Source organism: Eubalaena glacialis, chromosome 5 (genome assembly GCF_028564815.1).
Source record: "Eubalaena glacialis isolate mEubGla1 chromosome 5, mEubGla1.1.hap2.+ XY, whole genome shotgun sequence".
NCBI classification, from domain to species: Eukaryota; Metazoa; Chordata; class Mammalia; order Artiodactyla; family Balaenidae; genus Eubalaena; species Eubalaena glacialis.
The window spans coordinates 63,339,454-63,361,696 of record NC_083720.1 but is presented as its reverse complement, the minus strand read 5'-3'; the positions used below and the strand labels follow the sequence as shown (position 1 = coordinate 63,361,696).

At 33.9% G+C, this 22,243-nt stretch overlaps 1 protein-coding gene across 1 annotated transcript in view; it reads right to left on the bottom strand.

The window, feature by feature from the left end:
• Positions 1-21,454, bottom strand: part of DTHD1 (death domain containing 1) — a 71,421-nt gene extending 49,967 nt beyond the window's left edge. Inside the window, exons 1-5 of the mRNA XM_061191001.1 lie at positions 21,184-21,454; positions 18,629-19,244; positions 14,578-14,908; positions 11,771-11,950; positions 10,456-10,700 (exon numbers count right to left, since the gene is read on the bottom strand). Of these exons, the coding sequence (XP_061046984.1) occupies positions 10,456-10,700; positions 11,771-11,950; positions 14,578-14,908; positions 18,629-19,244; positions 21,184-21,454 (1,643 nt within the window). The remainder of the gene's footprint in view (positions 1-10,455; positions 10,701-11,770; positions 11,951-14,577; positions 14,909-18,628; positions 19,245-21,183) is intronic.
• Positions 21,455-22,243: the final 789 nt, after the last annotated feature.

The window sequence follows — 22,243 nt, the reverse complement described above, 5'->3', positions numbered from 1 at the left end:
TTTTCAAATGCTTATCTGCCAACTGTACATCTTCTTTGGTGAGGTATCTGTTAAGGTTTTTGGCATATTTTTGAATCAGGTCTTTGTTTTTTTATTGTCAAGTCTTAGGAGTTCTTTGTAAATTTTGGATAAGCGTCCTTTATCAGATATGTCTTTTGCAAATATTTTCTCCCAGTTTGTGGCTCACCTTCTCATTCTCTTGACATTGTCTTTCCCGGAGCAGAAGTTTCTAATTTTATGAAGTCCAGCACATCAATTATTTCTTTCATGGACTATGCCTTTGATGTTGTATCTAAAAAGTCATTGCCATACCCAAGATCATTTAGATTTTCACCTATGTTATCTTCTAGGAGTTTTATAGTTTTCTGTTTTACATTTATGTCTACATTCTACTTTGAGTTAACTTTTGTGAAGGGTATAAGACTTGTGTATAGATTCTTTTTTTTTTTTTTGCATGTGGATGTTCACTTGTTCCACTGTCTTTGCTCCATTGTATTGCCTTTTCTCCTTTGTCAAAGATCAGTTGACTATATTTATGTGGATCTATTTATGGACTCTTTATTCTGTTCCATTGATCTATGTGTCTATTCTTTTGTCATCAATACCACACTGTCTTGATTACTGTAGCTCTATAGTAAGTCTTGAAGTCAGGTAGTGTCAGTCCTCCAATGTGGTCTTCTCCTTCAATATTCTGTTGGTTATTCTGAGTAATAGTTTCTTTTTGATTTGGAAATTAAATTAAATTCTTCCTCACTTGGCTTTCCAATCCACAGGTAACATTATACATTCTTAAGTACAAAAGTATATAATAAATTAAAAATATTTCTAGTATACTACCTCCAAATTTAATAAATATGAAAAATCATATTTGCTCAGTAAGCAGTTACCTCAAAATTTTGCTGAAATCATTTCATTCTATTAAATGAGATTAACCTGTGTCAACAACATAGTACTGGCTGATCAGTACAAAGAAAAATATGGCGTGTGTGGTTTTACTTTTTATAAAATTACCATTTCTTAATGTAAAACATGGTGATTATAGTTGATAACACTGTTATATAGTTGAAATTTGCTAAGAGAAGAGAGTAGAATTTAAATGTTCTCACCAAAAATTTTTTAAAAAGATTAATATGTGAGGTGATGAATGTGTGAATTAGCTAGATGGGAGGAATCTTCACAGTGTATCCATATATAAAATCTCCATGATGTATGCTTTAAATATCTTACAATTTTCTTTGTTAATTATACCTCAGTAAAACTAAAAAGTAAGTAATTAAAATGACTTTTTTAGGTGGAATCTTTTAAATATTATAAATTAAATATACAAGACACAAGATTATAAATAACAAATTGACGCTAAGTAATCTAAGTTCTATATCTCCCTAAGGCTAAACAACTAAATCCTGATAAATATGCTTTCTAATTTTTTTTTTTTTGACTTGCAATAAGCAGGAGGAATCTTAAGGGAATGTCCCAAATTCCTCTCCAAAACATCTGTGAAGCCAGGGTCGAATATCAGGGGGCAAACAGCCAGGAATTATGGGATTACTATGAGGACAAAGCTAAATAGAACCTTAAGATATAAAAAATATAATTGCTGAAAACAAGAAGTCAATGATAGATTAAAAGTACATTTTAAAGTATACAATATTTGTGGCAATTGAACCGAAATGTGAAAAAATTACACAGAATATAGTATACAGAGACAGGAAGATGGAAAATGTTAAAGAGAAGAAAAGAAATATGGAATTTAGAAAGATATGGCCTAATATACATCTCATTGGAAATCCAGAAGAATGGAGTACATAAAATGGAGGTGAGGCAATATTTGATTAGAAAATATATAAGAATTTTTCAGAAATGTGAAAATGCTGTATGATAGCACTTATATGTAGAATCTAAAAAAAACAAACAAACTAGTGAATAAAACAAAAAAGAAGCAGACTAACAGATATAGAGAAGAAACCAGTGGGGAGAGGGAAGGGGGGAGGGACAAAGTAGGGGTAGGGGAAAAAATGGTTGTTATGGGATTATATGAAATCATGTGTGTGAAACTTTTTAAAATTGTAAAGCACCATAGAATTTTAAAAAATCTTTCATTTAAATAAGTAAATAAAGTCCTTCAAAAACACAAATGAATAAGTAGTTACAAGAAGGTCTAAAAGCAATAAAATTTATTTTTTAAATCTAAAAAAAAGATGTAAATCCACTTATTCAGAAAGCATAATGTATTGTATTCAGAAAAAGTGTTTAAAATTTACATCTAGATACATCATAGAAAAATTCAGAAATCCAAGTACAAAGAAAAGATATTAAAAGCAGCCAGCAAGATAAAGCAGATCACCCAAAAAGTTATGAAAATAAAATTCACTGAGATCTTCATGGCATCGATAGTAAAGTCCATGAACAGTGGCATAATATCCCCAAAGAAATGAGGAAAAAATCAATATAAATCAAGGATCTTAAGCCAGATCGGTAGCTGGTCTCCAAAGATACTAACCATACCTCTCAATATTCATGCCACTGTGTAGCACTCTCCCACAATGACCTAGAGACAGTTCTGAGACTGGCTTCAATCAATAGAATAGTTCAGAAATGGTGATCTGATAACTCCAGGCTTAAAAATTAAGAAAGCCTGGCAGCGTCTGCTTTTGCACTTTTGAAAGCCCTGATTCTCCATGTCAATAGTCCAGCTATTCTTCTGGAAAGAGCCCATGACAGAAAGAGGCCATAAGGAGAAGTCAGGTGGAAAGAAAGAGACCTTGAGACTACCTGGAGAGAGAACGAGGCCCAGCCATTTCAGCATACCAGCAGATTCCAAGCTTCCAGCCACCACTGCCAGGGCTCCAGACATGTGAATAAACCCATCTTGGACTTCCCAGCCTCAGCACCATCTTACTGCAATGCATAACAGACCCTAAGCAAGATAAACCAAAGAACAATCCAACTGAGACCCCAAACAACCCACAGAATCAGGAGAACTAGTAAAATGGCTGTTGCTTGGAATAGTTTGATATGAAGAAATAGATAACTGAAACACACAGCAAAATTCTATTTCAAGAAAAACAATACACAAACAAATGCTCATGGATTAGAAGAATTAATATTCAATACTACCCAAGGTGATCTATAGATTCAGTACAATCCCTATCAAAATCCCAATGGTACTCTTTATAGAAATAGAAAAAAATTTTCTAAAATTCATATAGAACCAAAAAAGACCCTGAGTAAGCAATCTTGAGTAAGAACAAAGCTGGGGGCATCACATGTCCTGATTTCAAAATATATCACAAAGCTACAGTAACGACAGTATGGTACTGGCATAAGAACAGACATAAAGACCAATGGAACAGAATAGAGAACCTAGAAATAAATCCACACATCTATAGCCAACTGATCTTCTACAAGAATACCAAGAACACACAATGGGGAAAGGCTACCCTATTCAATAAATGGTTTGGGGAAAACTGGATATTCATATGCAGAATGAAATTGGACTTATCTCACACCACATGCAAAAATTAACTCAAAATGGATTAAATACATAAACATGCTGACTGGAAGGAAAAACAAAACTTTCATTGCTTAAAGTCGATGCAAGAGTTTACATAGAAAACTGGAAGGAATTCTCGAAAACAAATATTAGAAATAATGAGAAGGTTTAGAAAGGCGGCTGGCTTCAATACCACTGTAGAAAAATCTAATGCATTCATATATATATATTTATATGAGAAAACAAAAATTTTGCGTACCATTTATAGTAGCAGTTAAAATTATAAGGTATCTAGGAATAAGCCTAGCAAAGCGTGTGTAGTACATATGTGGAACTTTGATAACACTTCATTGAAAGACATTATAAAACTACACAAATTGAAGCATACATTATAGGTAACAGATTTAAAGACTTAACATGCTAAAGATGTCATTTTTCTCCAAATTGACCCATACGTCAGAGGAAATTACTAGCAAAATCCCAGAGTTTGTTCTTGCGGACCTTAACGAACTGATTCTATTTTATATGAATGGGAAAGTTTCAAGAAAAACAGAAACAAAAATTCTCCTGAATAAAAAGAATATGATATGGCTTACCTATCAGATATCAACTTTTTAATTATAAAGCCTTAATAACTATGACGGTGTTAGACTGGCTCAGAACTATGTAAAAAGACTGACCAATGGGACAGCTCAGAAGAAGAAAACTTGTTATGTGACAGAGGAGGCTTTGCAGATTGTTAGAGAAAGAAAGAATTGTTCAATAAATCATGCCGGTAAAATGTTATCCACATGGAAAAAAAGAATTCCTACCTCACACTGTATATAAAAGTCAATTTCAGATGGATCGAAGCCTTACTTGAAATTCAAACCTTTAAAATTATAAGATAATAAAGAGGACCATTTTTATAATTTAGGAGATATAAGTATTTTAGGACTGAGCAAAAAGCACTGATCATAAAAGAAAAACATGATAAATCTGTCACATAAATATAAAAATACAGGCCACAAACTGACAAAGGATTAACATTGAGACCATAAACAATCCTACAAATCAATGTAAAAAGTTCAAAAATGAGCAAAGAAATTAAGATACCTCACATATAAGAAAACACAAATGTCTAACAAAAGCCATTATGAAGGATGTCACCTTCATTGTAATCAGAGCATTGCAGATTAAAACCACATGAGATCCATTTTACACCTATTAAATTTTCCAAATTACAAAATCTGACAATATACAAGGCTAGAAAAGATAAAAAGCAATAGTGGGAGCATGAAATTTAGTTCTACCAGTTCGTAAAACTTGTAAAATTGTACATGTGCCTACCCTATGACTGAACATGACTTATAGGTAGATACTCTAAAGAAGTGCTTACACAAATACACTTTGAGTGAAGAATAATCATAATAGTACTATTCGTTTTAGCAAAAAAATTGAAACTACCCAAATGTCCATCAGTAAGAACACTGATAAATAAAATGCAAAGTTATTCAATAGAATATTATATAGAAGTGAAAATGAACTTTACACAATTATAAATGGAAAAGCAAGACTATAAGACTATACACAGTAGGGTACCATTTTTACAAACGGTAAGCACAAACAAAACCAAACAAGGTACTGTATAGTGATGAATAAAAATATATTGATAAAACTAAAAAATAAAAGCAAAGGAATGATTCATAATTTCCTAGTAGTGGTTAACTTTGGTGAAGATGAAGAGCAATTAGGGTAGCGAGGTAAGGGATGGGATGGGGAGAGATAAGTAAGAAGATGTAATTGTATTGATAATATCTAATTTCTTAAGTTATGTGGTAGCTTTACCAGTTTCTCCATTTTATTATTTTTTGCAATATGATGCATATATTGTACAAATATTCTTGTGTATGACTCACATATTACATTTTAATAAGATGATCTTAAAACCAATAGCATTATATAGAAATGGCATTTTTCATGCAAAAAATTTCCCATCTAACTCTCTAAAATATTTCTTGCATTATTATGGAATAAGTTTCTATTTAATAAATTAATGTCTCCTTTCATTACTGTCAAGAAATCTTTTCTGGCTCATAATTAAATAACTCTCATCTTTTCCCCAGAAATCATTCACACATGAAGGAATGAACTGCAACAAAGACCTTTTATTCTTTATATTCAAACTATGTTTTGGCCTCAAATCGTTTTTATCTTTTTTTTTTCTGAGGTGTGGATTGCTTCATTGTGTTTCTATTTCCACAGAAAATGTTCAACTGGCTTTCACCCTTTGATGAAAGAATGTTAAATAAATAGTTCATATAGGTTCTCATTTAATTGCTTTATGCTACACTGGATGGGGAAAATGCACCGCCCATGTCTAGCACTAATAGCAACAGAGCATATTATAACTTATCAATTTAGTATTGTCAGAAAGTATAGAAAATTAATGACACAATTTACTTTTCCACAAATTTACTCATTAATTTATTTATTTCACCTAATTCAACGTAGCACTGACTATGTTATAATTATGCTGAGTGATGATAAATGGAAAAGGGAATTTAATAACACTATGGTGTGATTTAGGATGTACAAAAGAATAGGGCTGGCACAAAGAGAGGAGTGGTCAATCCCTCCTGGAGATCAGAGACCGTCTTGACGGATAAGGAAAGAGCTGAGCTTCAACTTATAGAATAAATGAGAGTTCTTCAGCTAAACATGGTAGAAAAAGCGAAGAGATCATGTACTAAGGCAAAGAAATGGAGAAGAAAAAAGAAATTGACACTGGCTAGTTGAATTGATGACAAATGGCAATCTTAGAATGCTGGATGAAATGTCACACACACACACACACACACACACACACACACACACACAAGTTGGAGGAACTCAAAAGCTAGAAAGAAAATCCCCTAGATCTGGGGAAAAAATCTCAAAAAGCTAGAATCCTCTTTCCTCCCTTGGGAACATGAGGGACTGATTCTATGTATCCTCCCACCCTCATCAGCCTGCTCCCCCCACCAACCATGCACACACACCAGATGTGTGCGGTCTAGAGTCTAACGTGTACTCAGGCACATTAGATACAGCCTCCAGCTGTCAGCTGGAACTAACTCAGTCAAAAAACTGGAATCCCCAAAGGGCAGCACTGGCTATGAAATGAGAAACAACAAAAACAACCAAAATCTCTTTGAATGCTAGCTCAAGAAAGCAACGAAGAAGCACACAGAAGCTGCTCTGGGTGGAAGGGAAGGGGAGAAGAAAAGCTGATCTGATCAAAAATTATAATCAATACTCAGAAATGAATTTCTAAGGCTAAGAGTCATAGAATGGAATTAGTATGATAGTTTACTAGATTAACCATGGAAATAGATAACATAGTTAATATCATGCTCATAGGTGATAGAATAATCTGAATGAAACTTAAAAAAAAAAGTGTTTACAATGATTAAAGGAATAAAAGAAGAAATAGGAAGCATAATGAAAAAACAGAGTACCTTGGAAAAAGTTTTCTTAAGACCTTTAAAATATAGCAATAGCCTTTTAGAAATGAGAATTTTAATTAATAAAATGAACAGCTTAAACAATTGACAGTAAAATTGGTAAAATATATAATAAATCTAAGGAAACCTCTGCAAATACAGCATATAAAGTATTAAAAAATATTTAAGATTAAGGTGGACAACAGAATAAATTATGTTTAACCCATTTATATTTATTTAATATAACTGATGATTTTATTTATATGATATTTTCTCTTTAATGTCACCATGCTGTTTTCTTGTTTTCTTTCTGTTGCCACTTTGCCATATGAATTTTTACTTTTTCTTTTGCTTTTATATTATTGATATTCAATACCAGATATTTGAAAATAAGAATTACTCTCCTATTCTTGATCTCTTAAATTTTATTTTATCCTTAGCTCATTAATTTTATCTATTTATTTATTTTGTTAAGAACCAGTGAGTAGTACATTTCGTGAGCCCTTGTATTACAAAACAAAAAAAACTTGTTTGTTAGGTGAAAACCCTAATTCCACAACATCTTCCCTTCAAATCTTTGATGGCTTTAGTCCATTTTTCCTTGATATTTCATGCTGCAAAGAATGAGCCTAGGGCTAGACTGATTTTATTCCTTCTTAATCTGTTTGTGCTGAATGGATGCCTATAGAATTACGTTTTATTTAAATGTACATTTCAATTTGCCATGTTTTATCTAAGTATAGGGGGTTTTTTGTAAATTTTGAAATCAACACTTTCTAACTCAAGGTTTTAATCAACATCAGAAAATCACATTTCCATGCCTTTGATTGTTGCTTCTTGTATGATTGTTTTGGTCTCTTTCAATGGTACTTATAATTATTAGGTTACATCACTTCAGATGAGTCCTTATCATACCTTGGTGACTTTTCATCTGAGCTTTTTATCTTTGTATCTCATCCTGTTGTTCTTCATTCTTTTCCTGGTCTATCCTGATGGCTTTCTGTTTCTTAGAAATTTTGCTTATTGAATACTACTTAAACTTACAAAATAGATTTCTATAAAATCCTCCAGGTAACTGTAATTCTCATTATTCAAATTACTGTGAAAGGTCAGGGTGATATTCTCTTTCCTTATTTCTATAGTTTGTTTTTTGTTATTTTTGTTCTTCTTTTGAAGTCTTGGTACTGATTGGTATTGATTTTTTTTTCCTTAAGACATCATGGAGGACTTGGGTTTTTTCTTATCCTTGAATGAATATTTTTCTGCCCACTTTCAATTTGGTCGCTGTTTGGATCTCTTTCTTAGATCTAGAGGGCAGATCCATGTGCATAATTTCTAAACCAATTTTCAGTGTATAGTCATTTTTACTGAGTATAATTTCTCTGGACGAAGGTGTAACCTTCTCCTATCTGTGCTGACTGGATTTCCAATGCTTTGAGTCAACTAAGTGTATGAAAATGTGCCACACTCAGCATGCATATCTTTTAGGGATCTTATCACCGCTACCATTATCCCTATACTTTTGGCAATTTCATTTTTGACAATGCAATACACTGCCTCTAATTTCTCTCCACATTCTGCCCTGTTGTTTCTGAGGGATATGGAAATACAGCAAAGGAGAGGCAAAGAAACACTGATCTAGTCACTTCCACAAATGATATCTGTGTATTACAGGGATACATTTTTATTCTCATTGGTATATATAGACTATGGGATCAACAATCAGGGGCAGGCAAATTGGTTTTCTATTATCTTTCTGTCAAATAGAGCTGCTTTGTTTTATGATGTAAAGTACATGTCAGGTACAAATTATTTTTATTAATCCTTTGCAATCTACTCTATAGACAGTAGAAATACTAGATTCTAGCAATAGGTTACCAGTCAGAATCAATTTTTAGAGTAAAGCTCTCATCTTTAATATATATATGTATTTATACATATAAAATGTATATGTATATGAAGTACATATGTCTATATATTTTAGGGGCTTTTGAAAGAGAATGTCTTAATCTGTTAGACTAATACATTTAAATAGGAAGCTCCAGGATATTTCTGGTTTTAAATCTTACCTTACCATGATATACAGGAACATGGATTAACTCAGTGCCAATTGGGAGATATATATATATCCCAAGTAGCAAAAGCAGGTACAAATGGATCGTGCCTCTATTTCTATGTTCTCCCTCACTTACCTAATACTAGGGAAAGTTTAACTTCATCTCCTAGCCACAACCCAATGTTCTACTATTGTCAGTTTCCTAAATTAGAAACAGTGGTAAAGAGCAAATAATCCACTTCTCGATTTCTAGTCTTGCAGCCTCAAACTAAATAGATGATGGCTACGTAGAGTCATGATTAGGAATAGGGTTATGTTGAGTCCAGACCAAGCTTGCACACTTCTCACGTACAGTCCTTCCTTGGTATCCAGATGCAAAAGATTGATTCTAGGACCTCCAGAGGTACCAAAATCTGTGGATGCTCAAGTCTCTTATGTAAAATGGTGTAGTCTTTGCATATAACCTACACACATCTTCCCATATACTTTAATCATCTCAAGATTACTTACAATACTTAATACAATGTAAATGGTATATAAATAGTTGCCAGTGCATGGCAAATTCAAGTTTTGCTTTCAGGAACTTGCTAGAATTTTAAAAAAATATTATCAACCCACAGTAGGTTGAACCCTCAGATGTGGAACCTGGGGATAACTGTACAAGTTCTTAATCTCATTGAGTTTCAGACTTCTCACTGATAAACTGAAGGTAGGGTGGTGGGGAGATTGTACATAAGGAACCTGGCAAATAGTAACTTCTCGATTAATAATAGTTTTTATTTCTTTCTGAACTTGTTTCTCCCTCTGATGTTTTTTCAAAGAAAAGAAATTTCCCTTCAGAACCAAAGAATAGAAAGGTTCCCTTCTACCTTTCTTATTAGGAAAAAAAAGTAAGTATTAAATGAAAAGACAGAAAATAAGATCAGGGTTACTATTATTCAGTGTATCCTATTTGTTGTTAGCATTTCATTTCTGATTTCATTTCTGGCTGGTAACTCAATATGTATATTAGTCTTATTTGTGGGGATCTTTTTTAATTATAAAAATTAGGAGAGAAAGGAAACTGCCTATATGACAAATATAGACTCAAATTTAATTTATTTTTTAAAAGATCAGGTTAATATTTTCCCACATCAATGGAACGCTCTTAAACATAGAAATTACAATCATCATATCACATCTTTGTGTGTAATCATATCATAAATTTTTTGAAAACAAGGATTAATTTTATCTCTTTTGTGTCAATCTTTTCACATAGCATACTTGTGGACCCGTTACAGCTAAAATCATTACCCTTCTGGATCCACAGTATTTTATTTCCATATTAAAAATATTTCATCATATTTCAATACTGATATTTAAATACATCTGATTACACTTTTAATCATTTAAGTTTCTTTGTTTACCATCAAGTCAACTAGAGACATTAGGGTCTAACTCACCAGTTGAGGTATAAAGGTATGATTCTGTTTGTTGTGGCACTAGCTGTTCTTTTATGATCTATCTCAGACCCAAGATTTTTTTTATCAGGGTGTGGAGAACAAGGCAGGAATACAGTGATTGGCTTCTGGAAAAGATGTGTTGATGGGTGCTGAACATGAATCAGAGGGCTTGTGGATAGTACTGAGTAGGAAGTATCTTGCTGAGTTTTTAAATATGCCACCAGAGATGGGTCAATTGGTTGGACCTATACAAAGAAAAAATAGATATATATTCCTATATTTTAATAGCAGAAGATACAAAGTATCAGCACATTTCTAAGTCAATTTCCTGAAAATTTAATAGAATATAGTTTTATACATTTTTCTCTACATTGTTGGTTGGAATCTACACTATATTAATTTATAAAAGATCACAGGATTTGGTCTTCTTTTTACAAAGTCTTTCTGAAATCTAGGTTCCTTGCTCTATGTTATAAATAACTGAGAAACACTCTTAATTGCAGGCAAAAAAATGACCTAGAAAACAAAATAGACATTTTATATAATTTCTAATTAGAACTATTGTTAGATCAAGTGATCTTCAGAAACTAGAAAAACAAGACTATATTTATCTGTTTCCTCTCACATAAGAATGGCTGATAAAAATAGCTAGCATGATTCCAAAATTTCAAAGTTTATGGAAAATATTCATGAATAAATTGTGTATAATATGATTTCTTCCTAACTTTTCTTCTTTGCTTACCACTTATGGTAACAACTGGGAGAAATTAGGAGAGCATGAGGGAGAGTTAGGCTAGAAGGAAATATTGAGGAAATATGTCTTCTAAAATGTATATTGATACGTCATTGTACACCTTGTAAATAATGTTTGTATGTATTAAATTCTCATCCCAGAAAAGGACTGTTTAATAATTAAATATAACCAAATATTTACAATCATAAGTATTTTAATTGATTAACCTCTCTTTTAACCATCCTCTCAGGTGGAAATCTTGAATCATACGGAAGTCCCAATGTCTGGCATTAATTCTATCATAGATACTCAACATTTGTTTTTGTCAACAAATATAAATAAAACAACACAAAAAATTAGCTAGAAAAATCTTTAAAATAAGGCAGGGATTTATTTTGGAATGAGCTTTAATATGCTCTAAATCATCACTATATCAATGATGACACTGTAAGTTAGGTCATTAAAAGTATAAGAATTCATTTACTGTTATATTAAATATTTGTATCTTCTCCATCCTTTTTGGATGATGTTTGATGACCCACAAAATCTAGGAGAAGAAACTCACCGGTTTTTAATATTTACCTTTAATTGTACAAGCACTGGTGAGCTGAAAACTCCCGGAGGGTAATTTAAGGATATTCGAGAATCCATGCTTGGCTTAAGAGTAAGACCTTTCTTTGTTACTGTAAAGGACTCTTTCTTTAAACAAGACACAACAGAAAAGATACCCAACTTATAAACTTTCACTTCAGCACAGGTCACCTGTGTGGATTTAAGGACATTAAGACAATGACATTAAAGGACATTAATAGTGCATTGCTCTGGAAGTACATGCTGTACATATTCTCTGGCTGTGGGAAAAAACAACAACAACAACAACTATATGCTGTCCCTGTAATCTCCCACAATTGAGAATTACTTCATTAACCCCAAATGGATGGTCCTTTCATGAGATGAAGTAGAAGTAGATATTAGGAGTTTCTCAAATTTGAACTACACGATAGAAAAGGGAGAAATAAATGTATTTTTAAATTTAAAGTATTCCCCCCAAAAGGTAAATGGATAATGGGCAATCACATTTAGTGTTTTCACAAATATTAATTATATTTGGAATCCTATCCTCCTTTACCAGAATGGACTTGGACTTTAAATATTGGCCTTTATCCAGAAGATTTAACAATGTTTTAGGAATTCCAAGGACTGAAAAATTTCATCATTTGGGTAGTTTACACAAATCCTACAGCACCTGTACTATCAGCAAATTCTTCCTGCTGACAATTCACAGTCTCTTGATAAAGTAATTTTCTCTGTCATTTTCTCTATTTCTCTCTTCCATGCAGGGGGAACAGATGATTGCAAAGAGACACATTTGTGTTTCTTTTTTATATAGTGACATTTAAATTTGGAATGCATATATGCAGGGACATGTTCAAGCTTTTTTATCACATAAAAAGGAATTGAGTACATAAATGAAAACAAAATTATCTACTCATATAATCACCAAAGCTTAAAATGAAGAGGAAGACTTAGAAGTAATCTGGTCTATTCATGCTTCCCTAAACACCAGCTGGGCTCCACTCAGGCATGAGAGGATAATCATGCAGACACACACACAAACATTTCAGGGACAGTAACAATGGAAAATAATCTATCATTTGAAAACTGACTAAGGAAGAGATTTCACAATATCATGTCATGAATCCATTGTTGGGAAAATTCAGGGCATGATGGATGTTCTTAATTGGCCGGAGGGAAAATGGTGAGAGGTAAGAAAGAAAGGTTTTTTGGGAACTCATTATGGTTGCCATGCAGTTGGAGTACATTTGGTAGGTTCTGGGGAAATGGAAGGGTTTTTAAGCAGGGGTGTGTCAAGAGCAGAACTCTGATGATGGTTTATCTGACTCCAGAATTAGAATTCTTAAATGTTGTATGAACCACATAAAAATTTGGAAGGAACCTAGAGTTTAAATTTTCTTGATCTAAATATAGGGATAACAACCATTAGAAAACTATAAAAGAAAAGTATATGCTTTTTTTTTTTTTTCAGTAGACAATGGCTCTCTTATTTTTTTCTTTTGCATTTTCTATTTACTAATCATCTTGCATGCCCATTTGGTGAAAAGCACATGTGCTATGAACTGTTTTTTGTTTTCATTATGATAGTCACACAGATGGGTCAAGATTAAAAAGCCACACGTAAGGGCAATGATAACTAGACTATTATACTTACAGACTTCCTAGACTAAATATAAAATGTCTTAGTTGCATGAATTGGTGTAAATAATTAGAACAGGCTTAGTTTGCATATTCAACTGTATAACTTTGTTTGTAACTCAGAAAAGACCCAAATCAGAAGAGATAAATTAAAAAGAATTGTTTGCATGTGTGGCTTTTTTTTTTACATTTATTCCCTGCCCTCTTCTTCAAATAATGATAACTTTTATGAAGCTGAAAAGACAAATATTTTAATTATTTAAAAATAAGTTCAGTGATCCACAGAAGAACCTTAAACTTTAACTCCCATCAACTCTATGCTAAGTTTAATAATTATGTATATATTCTTTCTTCAAAACATATGAATTTGTCACGATAGATGGCTTCAGAGTTATTATAAGAAAGTCTACCATGAAAACAATAATTTATTAACTACTAACATGTGTTTATAGACTTCCTTTTATCTTCTTAAGTGTATTTTCTCATTTAATCCTTATTACCCTATCAGGTAGACACTATTATTGTATTCATTTTTTAGATGAAAAAAATTGAGTCATATCAAGGTTACATAATTTACTCAAGTTCACATAGCAGGAAAGTGTAGGAACCAAACTTCAGACCCAGCCAATCTTCCGCGACAACCCACATCCTAACTACCACATATACTCTTTTCCATGTACAGACTAATAACTAGACTTAATAACTATCTCAAGGCATACACATACACACACACACACAAATTGTTTAGTTTTTACATATTTTCCTAACCCACGAATGATAAAAATAAAGCTAGTGTCATCTGGGGATTCTAGAATTCTTAAATTTAGACAGAGGTCCATCCCATTAGAAATGTTAGTCTAAAGCTAGTCTAAGGTGTGAAGCTAATTAAACCATGATGTTGGCTTTGCTTCCCAGGCAAAAATATGACACTTGCTGGGTCCTAGACTCAAGTTCTTCACTCCCAAATTTGACCAATAAGCTCTGCTCTTTTATCTTTATGGATAGCAAAACAAAACAAAACAAAACAATAAAACACATGAATTCACTGGCATAAATCTTATCAACCCTTCCATTTTATACCAATGGAGTAATTGTATCTGCACTATGATCTGGTAGTCTGAGTAATAGAAGAGAAGTCAAACAGCAAATGTAGGTGTAGTCAAGGATTTACCAACCTTGTAACTTCCTCTCATTCCTTCCAGTGAATTTGGAGTCAGGTAACTTGCTTGAAGGTCTACATCAGACACTTTCACCATGATGTCTCTGTAATTTCCCCTGTAACGTGCAGTAAATGGAATTGCAATGCATATTGGAAATGGAATTCTCTTTTCCATATCTGAGCACTCTACAGTGATAACATTGCTGACCAATTCTTCATTATCACTCACTATTAAAGAACTCATGTTATTAATTATCCGGCATTCTAGATGTTGTAGAACATAGGATGGTGCTGTAATATAACAAGACACTTGGGTGAGAGTATCATCACTCAGCACATCAAAATACCTGCAGGGGAAAAAAGGACATCATTTTTTCAGATATTTGATTGATAGACTGTATAGTGAAATGCGTAAGAGCACAAGCTCTAGAGCCACGTTGTCATGGTATGAATCCCTGCTCTCCCACTTAGTAACTCTGTGACCTTGGGCAAGATACTTAACCTCTCTATGCCTCAGTTTCCTCAACTGTAAAATAGTGATAAAATAATACCTATCTCATAGGAAGAATGAGAATTAAATGAACTATTATACAGTAAGTAATTAAAAAGCTGTGCCTGGCACATACAAAATACTATATATATTAAGCTATTGTTACTATTGTTATTACTATTATTATTTAAGCAGATGATTCATTCCTGTTTTGTTCACTTCAAATATAAATCTGAAGATTGCTGAAGCTTCTTGATAAACCAAGTACTAGTGCCTGAATAGTCTTCTAAATTTTGAGGAAAGGTATAGATATGGTAGTGGAATTGTTTATTACATTTTTAAGAAAAATAGAGAAAGGTACAAAAGTACTGTGAATGTATGTTTAATCAAAGTAAATAGAAACAGAATATTTACAGTCCTCAAAGAATCAATCCAAAAACTGATTTTGACAATTGGTTTTACTCTTGCTTTTTGTACCATCACCTTTGCCTAAGATTTTAGAGTCTTATAGATTTGAATTCAATTTTGAGATCAGTCACTTACTATTTGTTTGACCTTTAACATCAACTATTATTTTAAAATAGCTAATATTTTAGCTCTTTCTATGTACCAGGTTTTAGGCTATACATTATTTCATTCAAATCCTCACACCATGGATATGAAGTACTACTCACCCATGGGCAGGTACTACTGTAATTACTATTTTACAGATAAAGAAACTGAAGTTTAGAAATTTTAACTTGCTGAGGATCACACAGATGGTAAGTTGTAGAATCAATAAATGAGCCCATCTATCTTTAACACAAAAGCCCAAACTTTCTAATATAGTATCATACTTCCTCAAATCATTCCAAAACACTGGTTTCTTTATCCATTACAAACTGAAACGAATACCAGATCCACAATAATGTGAGGGTTGAATGAGATTAAATATTTCAACTTCTTATAGTAGTGGGTTAAAATAAATGAGTGTTCAATAAATGTTAGCTCTCTATATTACAACTACCAGCTTGCATTTCCCCTCTTCTTGCTATTTCTCATTTCATACCAGTGAAATGATTGAAATATAAACAATGTCAAAGAGAAATGAGGATCTTTATAAAATGCAGCATTAATATCAAGTTCTAGAATAATCAGCTTTTAACTATTTTTCAGTTAGTAAATTGAATGTTATAGTGCCCTTTAACACAGAAATCTAGAAAATATGTTGAAATTTCAGAGAGGGTTATTTATTTATATTTACAATTCTGAACCCATAAAGTTAGAAGGAATAGAAAATTATCCAGCACATGGGTCTGTTTGAGTCTTCTCTGATCATGGTGATAATGGTATTTCAGAAAATTAGATACATTGTTTAATATAGGATACAATGATTCAGTATTTTTTTAATCATCATAGCATTACTTTATTCATAAATTAATTTAAATCTTTAATATCATAAAATAGACAGTGTTCAAATTTCCCATTGTTGTTTTTAATTAGTTTCTTTTATCTGGATCCAAATAAAAGCCACAAATTGCAGTCAGTAGAACGTGTGTTTACGTCTTTTGCATTATATATGTTTCCCCTCAATTTCTTCTGTCCTTCCTTCCTCCCTCCTTTCCTCCTTCCTCCCTCCCTCCCTCCCTCCCTCTCTCCCTTCCTTCCTTCCTTTTGGTCTTACTCTCACTCTCTTGGTCTCTTGCTCTCAGGCTGGGGGGATACTACAGATCCAGTCTTGTATAACTTCAAAAACGACTCTCTTTTGTGCCCTGGAAACCCAACTCAATACACTCTTCTTGCAAAAGACTGACAGAGGAAGTAGGGCAAGGGGCCCTGTAAATGCTTCCATTTCCCCTAGACCTAATCAAATAGATCTAGTACAGCCACTAAAATAATCACATTGGTTTATTCTAGTGTTGTTTCCCTTTGTATACACTAAGACAACTACCCTGGAAGAGATAGGCTTTTTTCAAAACGCTCTCCAGGGAGGAATCACAACAGATTGTGAGCTAGGTTTTGTTTATGACTCTCATCTTTCTTGTGGCATGATGGCTTCCTAGTCTGAGGAATTGAAATGAGTAGTCATCTTCTGAAACATGCAAGCCAAGCAAAATTGGTTTGCATGACACAAAGAGGAAATCACTAACTAGGAAACACCTAAATGAGGTGTTAGAGGGAGTGGTTCAGCAATGACTCATTAGTTGATACTTTGAGTCATTTCTGAATGTGAGGATATGAAGTGTTAATGTTTTTCTCAAGTGAAACGGGCAACCGCATATTGACTACTTTAATAGTTGTTTTGCAGGGGCAGTAAGCCTTTCAAACCAGGGGGGTCTTTCACGGGTTAAATATTACTCCTGTGACATCTATAGAGTTCATAAGATTTTTAGACATTTAGGGAACCTTACAGCTAAACCAGCTCAACCTCTTCATTTTATAGATGAGACAACTAAGGTCAAAGTGAGCAAAATGACTTGCCTGAGATCATAGACTCATTCATGGTGTTGTCCTGGAAATGGTATTGTATTCTGAAAGAGCAGACACGGGATAAGTGAAGTTTGGTAGTGTGTGGGAGGTGGAGAAAGTGAGGGTTGTTGGGGGTGAAATAAATCAACATACTAATATTTAGCTGAGAGTGAACATCTTCCAAGCAACAAGGTACTAGGCCCTTTAGGTGATTTTCTCATTTGACCTTACCAAATAATCCCAGCAATAATTTCTATAAATAAGGAAATGGGGCTAAGAAATGAAACAAGTTGCCCAGGGTCACAGAACTAGTAAGTAATAAAACAGGAGATAAATTTAAGTCTGTCTGTCTCCCAAGCCAATGATTTTTTTTTTATTATTATTCCCCATTACCTTCTAAGGGTCTTAATTTTACTGTGAAAATATGGCTTGTGAATATTTTATTTTATTTGGACAATTATGGATTATTATCCCCTTGTATAGGGGAGATAATTCACAAAATAGATCAGTCAATTTCAACATATTTTTTCAAAGTCATGGGCTCTTTGAGAATCTGGTGAAAGCTCTGGACCATCTCCAAGGAGATAAAATAGGTGTGAAAATATACATTCAATTTTAAGAACCTCCCGAAGCTTATCCATGAGCCCTCCCAGAGTTCTACAGACACGGGTTAAGAATTTATGATGATTTATAAATAAAATAAATGTGAGAATTCATTTGAGGATATAAATAAAATAAATCTGAGGCTGGGAAATTCTCTTCTAATATTTGAACTCTGCAGTCTCCTAGTTTTTTCTTATGATAATCTAAAGAGTAGTGATTTAGGAAAGTGTCCATGTTCTTGACAATTGTTCATTTTAACTACTTTCTTATATAGTCAATTCTTTCTTCCTTTAAAGAAACCTTTAATATTTTTCCTGAAACTATAAGAAACAAACAATATTAGTAATAGCAGCCATAAACATTTTTATGGGAATAATTTAAACTGAATTATTGATTTGTAATATCTTTTGGAGATCTGAAATGTAGATATAAAGTTTTATTCATGTATAAATATTGTTTTATATACCAGTAGAAACACACATATAAGCAGGAATATACAAGCACCTCTCACATTGTATTTACTTACTCCTTTTCCATGATGTTATTCTTTTGCTTTAGACTCTCTGAATCACTGGGAAGAGGACTATTCACATATTTACTGGAGATATCACATGTTGTTGAGGATGTGGTAATTTCTTCACTTTGGCTTTCTGAGGTCTCTTGAATTTCTCTTTCTCTTGTCTGGATTATGTCATGCGTCTCTTCCCTGTTGCCATTTATGTTCTCAATAGTCATGTGTTCTATTTGTTTATCATCTTCATGTTCTGCATTATCTGGGAACATTTTGTTCTGTGACTCTTCTTGCCCTGTTACATCTCCCTTCAATGATGTATTGTTTTCTTTTCCCACTAGTTCTGAACTCCTATGTATTTTATTTTTTTTTAACTGGACCTGGTTTGTGTAATGACTTTCCTCTCCATTTGTGGGAGAAACAGTAGCTGTTTCTATGACATTTTGTTCCCCTCTTGCAGCAATGTCTGTTGCTTTGATATCTTGAATGGCGGACATTGTCTGCAGTGGAGTGCATTCATCATGCATGCCGCATAAATTACACATCTCTTTTTCTTCTTTCTTTAGAAATGTAGCAGTGCTCCCCAAATATTCACTTCTTTTCATAAGGCAATCTATGAATGCAATGATTTCTACACACACATACACACAGAGACACATTAAAAAGAGTAAATACAAAACTAAACCAAATTATGTTTCTCCACTGACATGTAATGAAATATGGAGAAATTACCCTAGAAATCTACAAAGACCCTTACTAGGCTTTTAAGCCTACCTCCCTTCTGAAGAAGTCATTTGCACAACTGTAATTCTTTTAACACATCTAGAAGTTGGGGATAAATTGCTTTTTAACATAGTAGAAAAGACTAAATCTAATCCCTCTTGCTTGTGAAAATGCTTTGAATATTTGCAGAAAGGTATCATGACCCCCCTTCATAAGATGCCATTCAACTGAAGTCAACATCTCCCTCAGTCATTCCTCATTTGGTATGATTCTGAGAATTGTTTTTCTTCTTTGAATGTACTATACAGTTTATCAATGATCCACATATAATTATTCACCTAAAGTTTAGCAGAGCTCTCCAGATGAGACTTGGGTAGCAGGCATACCATAGCTACATTATTTCTGCTGATGCAGATGCTGTATTTTATTGGGTACTTTGTTTGCTATTATGATTGGATTAGGTTTATACTACTTCTCCTGCTGGACTTGTGATGACTGGAAATTTTCAAATGAGTCTTTCAAAGAATAGCTCTAATTATATCAATTCTCTGATTAGAACCTGGCTACTCAAGGACTAATAAACCAAGTGAAGCCTCTTTGCTCTGGTGTAAACCCTCACCATGATCTGATCTGATAAAATCTCTCACTCCATCCCCATTTCTTATTATTTTCCTATTTGTTCATTCCTCCTCTCCTCACAGCTGGGGTCACCTGATGGCTTCTTACAGGCTTAGCAACTCTGCAATCTTTAGAATTCAATTCTGAACTCAGGAATATGTAATTTAAGGCCCTATAGCTCAGTGTTTTCAAAATCATCAGTAAATCATCCTTTAACTAGTCTAGCCTTATCATTGGGCTCCAGTTCTGACAACTTGTTTTTTTGTCTTGTATCTGAGACCCTGTCTTTATTTTGAACTCCTATTCCGGTAGCTGAGTCATCATCATTTTCCATGAATGATCATTTGTGTTGCCTAGGACCACATTCATTTCTCTCCAGAGATTCCATTCCTGGCTATGAGATCCAGCTGATGGTCTCTAGGTCATGCTGCCTTTGGACAGATTTCCCGCATGTCCACAATCTGCCCTCTAGACTGAATTTCTTAACGTTATCTGGATTCCTGATTGATGAGACCTGCCTGCTTGCCTTGACACTACATTATGTAGAGTTAGATTTGATGATGCTACCTATCTTCTTATCTAGAGTAACTTGTTGTTGTCTGAGATCATAGACATCAGATACCATGTTCTTCCTGCCATGCTGTATTTCGCATCCATAACTGGCCCTATTCCCAAGAACCTGCACCCCACTTCGTGTGTGTGGGGGAGTCTAATTTCATATCCTATCCCACCCCATTCTTCCCAGTGTTTTTTCAATTAACACGTTCAAGTTCAAATAAGTCTAAAAATAGAGTATCATACTCCAATATGAAAAAACTGCTTGTCCTGCCTCACACTAAGCCTATATTTTCCTACTTCTAAGTGTTGGGTCCTACTAATAACATCTCTACTGGAATGCTCTTTTAAGGCCCCCAGTTTCTGGCTGCATAAATCCAATTCACTCCTTAGGCTTCAGGTTAGATACTGCATTTGTGCTAGTGAAATTCCCCACGCTAAAAATGGAATCTCACCTATTTCTGAAGACTTAACGCATTTCATTTTTATGTCTCTAATGGAATTAGCCTCAAAGTCCCTTGCATTATTGTGCAATTGCCTTAACTGATTTCCCATGTTAAATTGTTGGTCCCTTGTGGACAGAGACTCTATCCTGGTTTTTGTATGCTCCTTAGCGCTCTCACAGTGGCTACGCAATCAATACTTCTTAGAGAAAGAATAAAGGAAATACTTGCCTTGTCTCCAGGTACAATGATTCTCTTTGTCAAGCAGTACATACAGCTGCTGGCAGGTGGAGCGCAGAGTCCCTGCAGTGTGTTCCAAGAGTTGGTGAAGGGCCCCACTGAGTTCTTGACCCAGAAAGACCACTGTGGCTATCCAAGTGGCCCCGCCAGCCCCTTCACAATGGTCTTCACCCAGGAGCGCCTGCTTTAGCATCAGGTTTTGTCTCCAAATCTGCTTCAATATTTGGCCTAGTTTACCTGAACCTATGTCTCCTGTATCCATTTTATGCTCCACAGGTGGAATGTTTCCTAACAGCAAAGCCTAAAGATTTAGCAAATTCAAGCTTGGCTGTGGTTTTTTTCTTCTAAAATCTAGGAGATGATCCAAGTCAGCTAGCCAAGCGCTTTCCTGCAACATAATAGTTTATTCAGCTTCTTGTTGACCAGTGAAAAGTTACTAGGTGACCAAAGGAGGGGCGTTCCTGCACCTTGGGTGCCACTGTGTACAGATTAGATTAACCACAGGGGTGGAGTTAGCTCACACAATCCCACTTTCCATGTAAGTTTTACACTTTCGATATACTATGGAAGCCTCATATACTTTTCAAGTTTTGAGGCAACAAAATATGGATTCTGTGGTAGGATAGGAGTATATTAATCAAAGGTAAACTCTTTTAATAATACTGCTAATAATAACTCTATATGAAACTCAAAAATACTTATGAATGAACTAATATGTTGTCTGAATTGCTTCAAAATAACCTGGGAGTGTGGGAGCAGTGTATAGATGAAATAAGATTGGCTGTAAGTTAATAATTGTTGAAGCTGGATATGGTTACATGTGGGGGTCTTTACAATTCTCTCTAGTTAGCATAGAACATTTTTATAATAAAGAATTTTAAAAATATTACTCTGCTGGAGCAGAGTCTATTACCACTCTTCTCGGTTAGGTTAATCAGTACCTTCTTCTATGGCAGGTCTGCAGTGAGATCGAGATAGGTACTTGACCTCTTTCCTCTCTGATCATTTCTCTCTAATTGGATAAAATGCTCCTCCACGAAAAGAAAGCAAA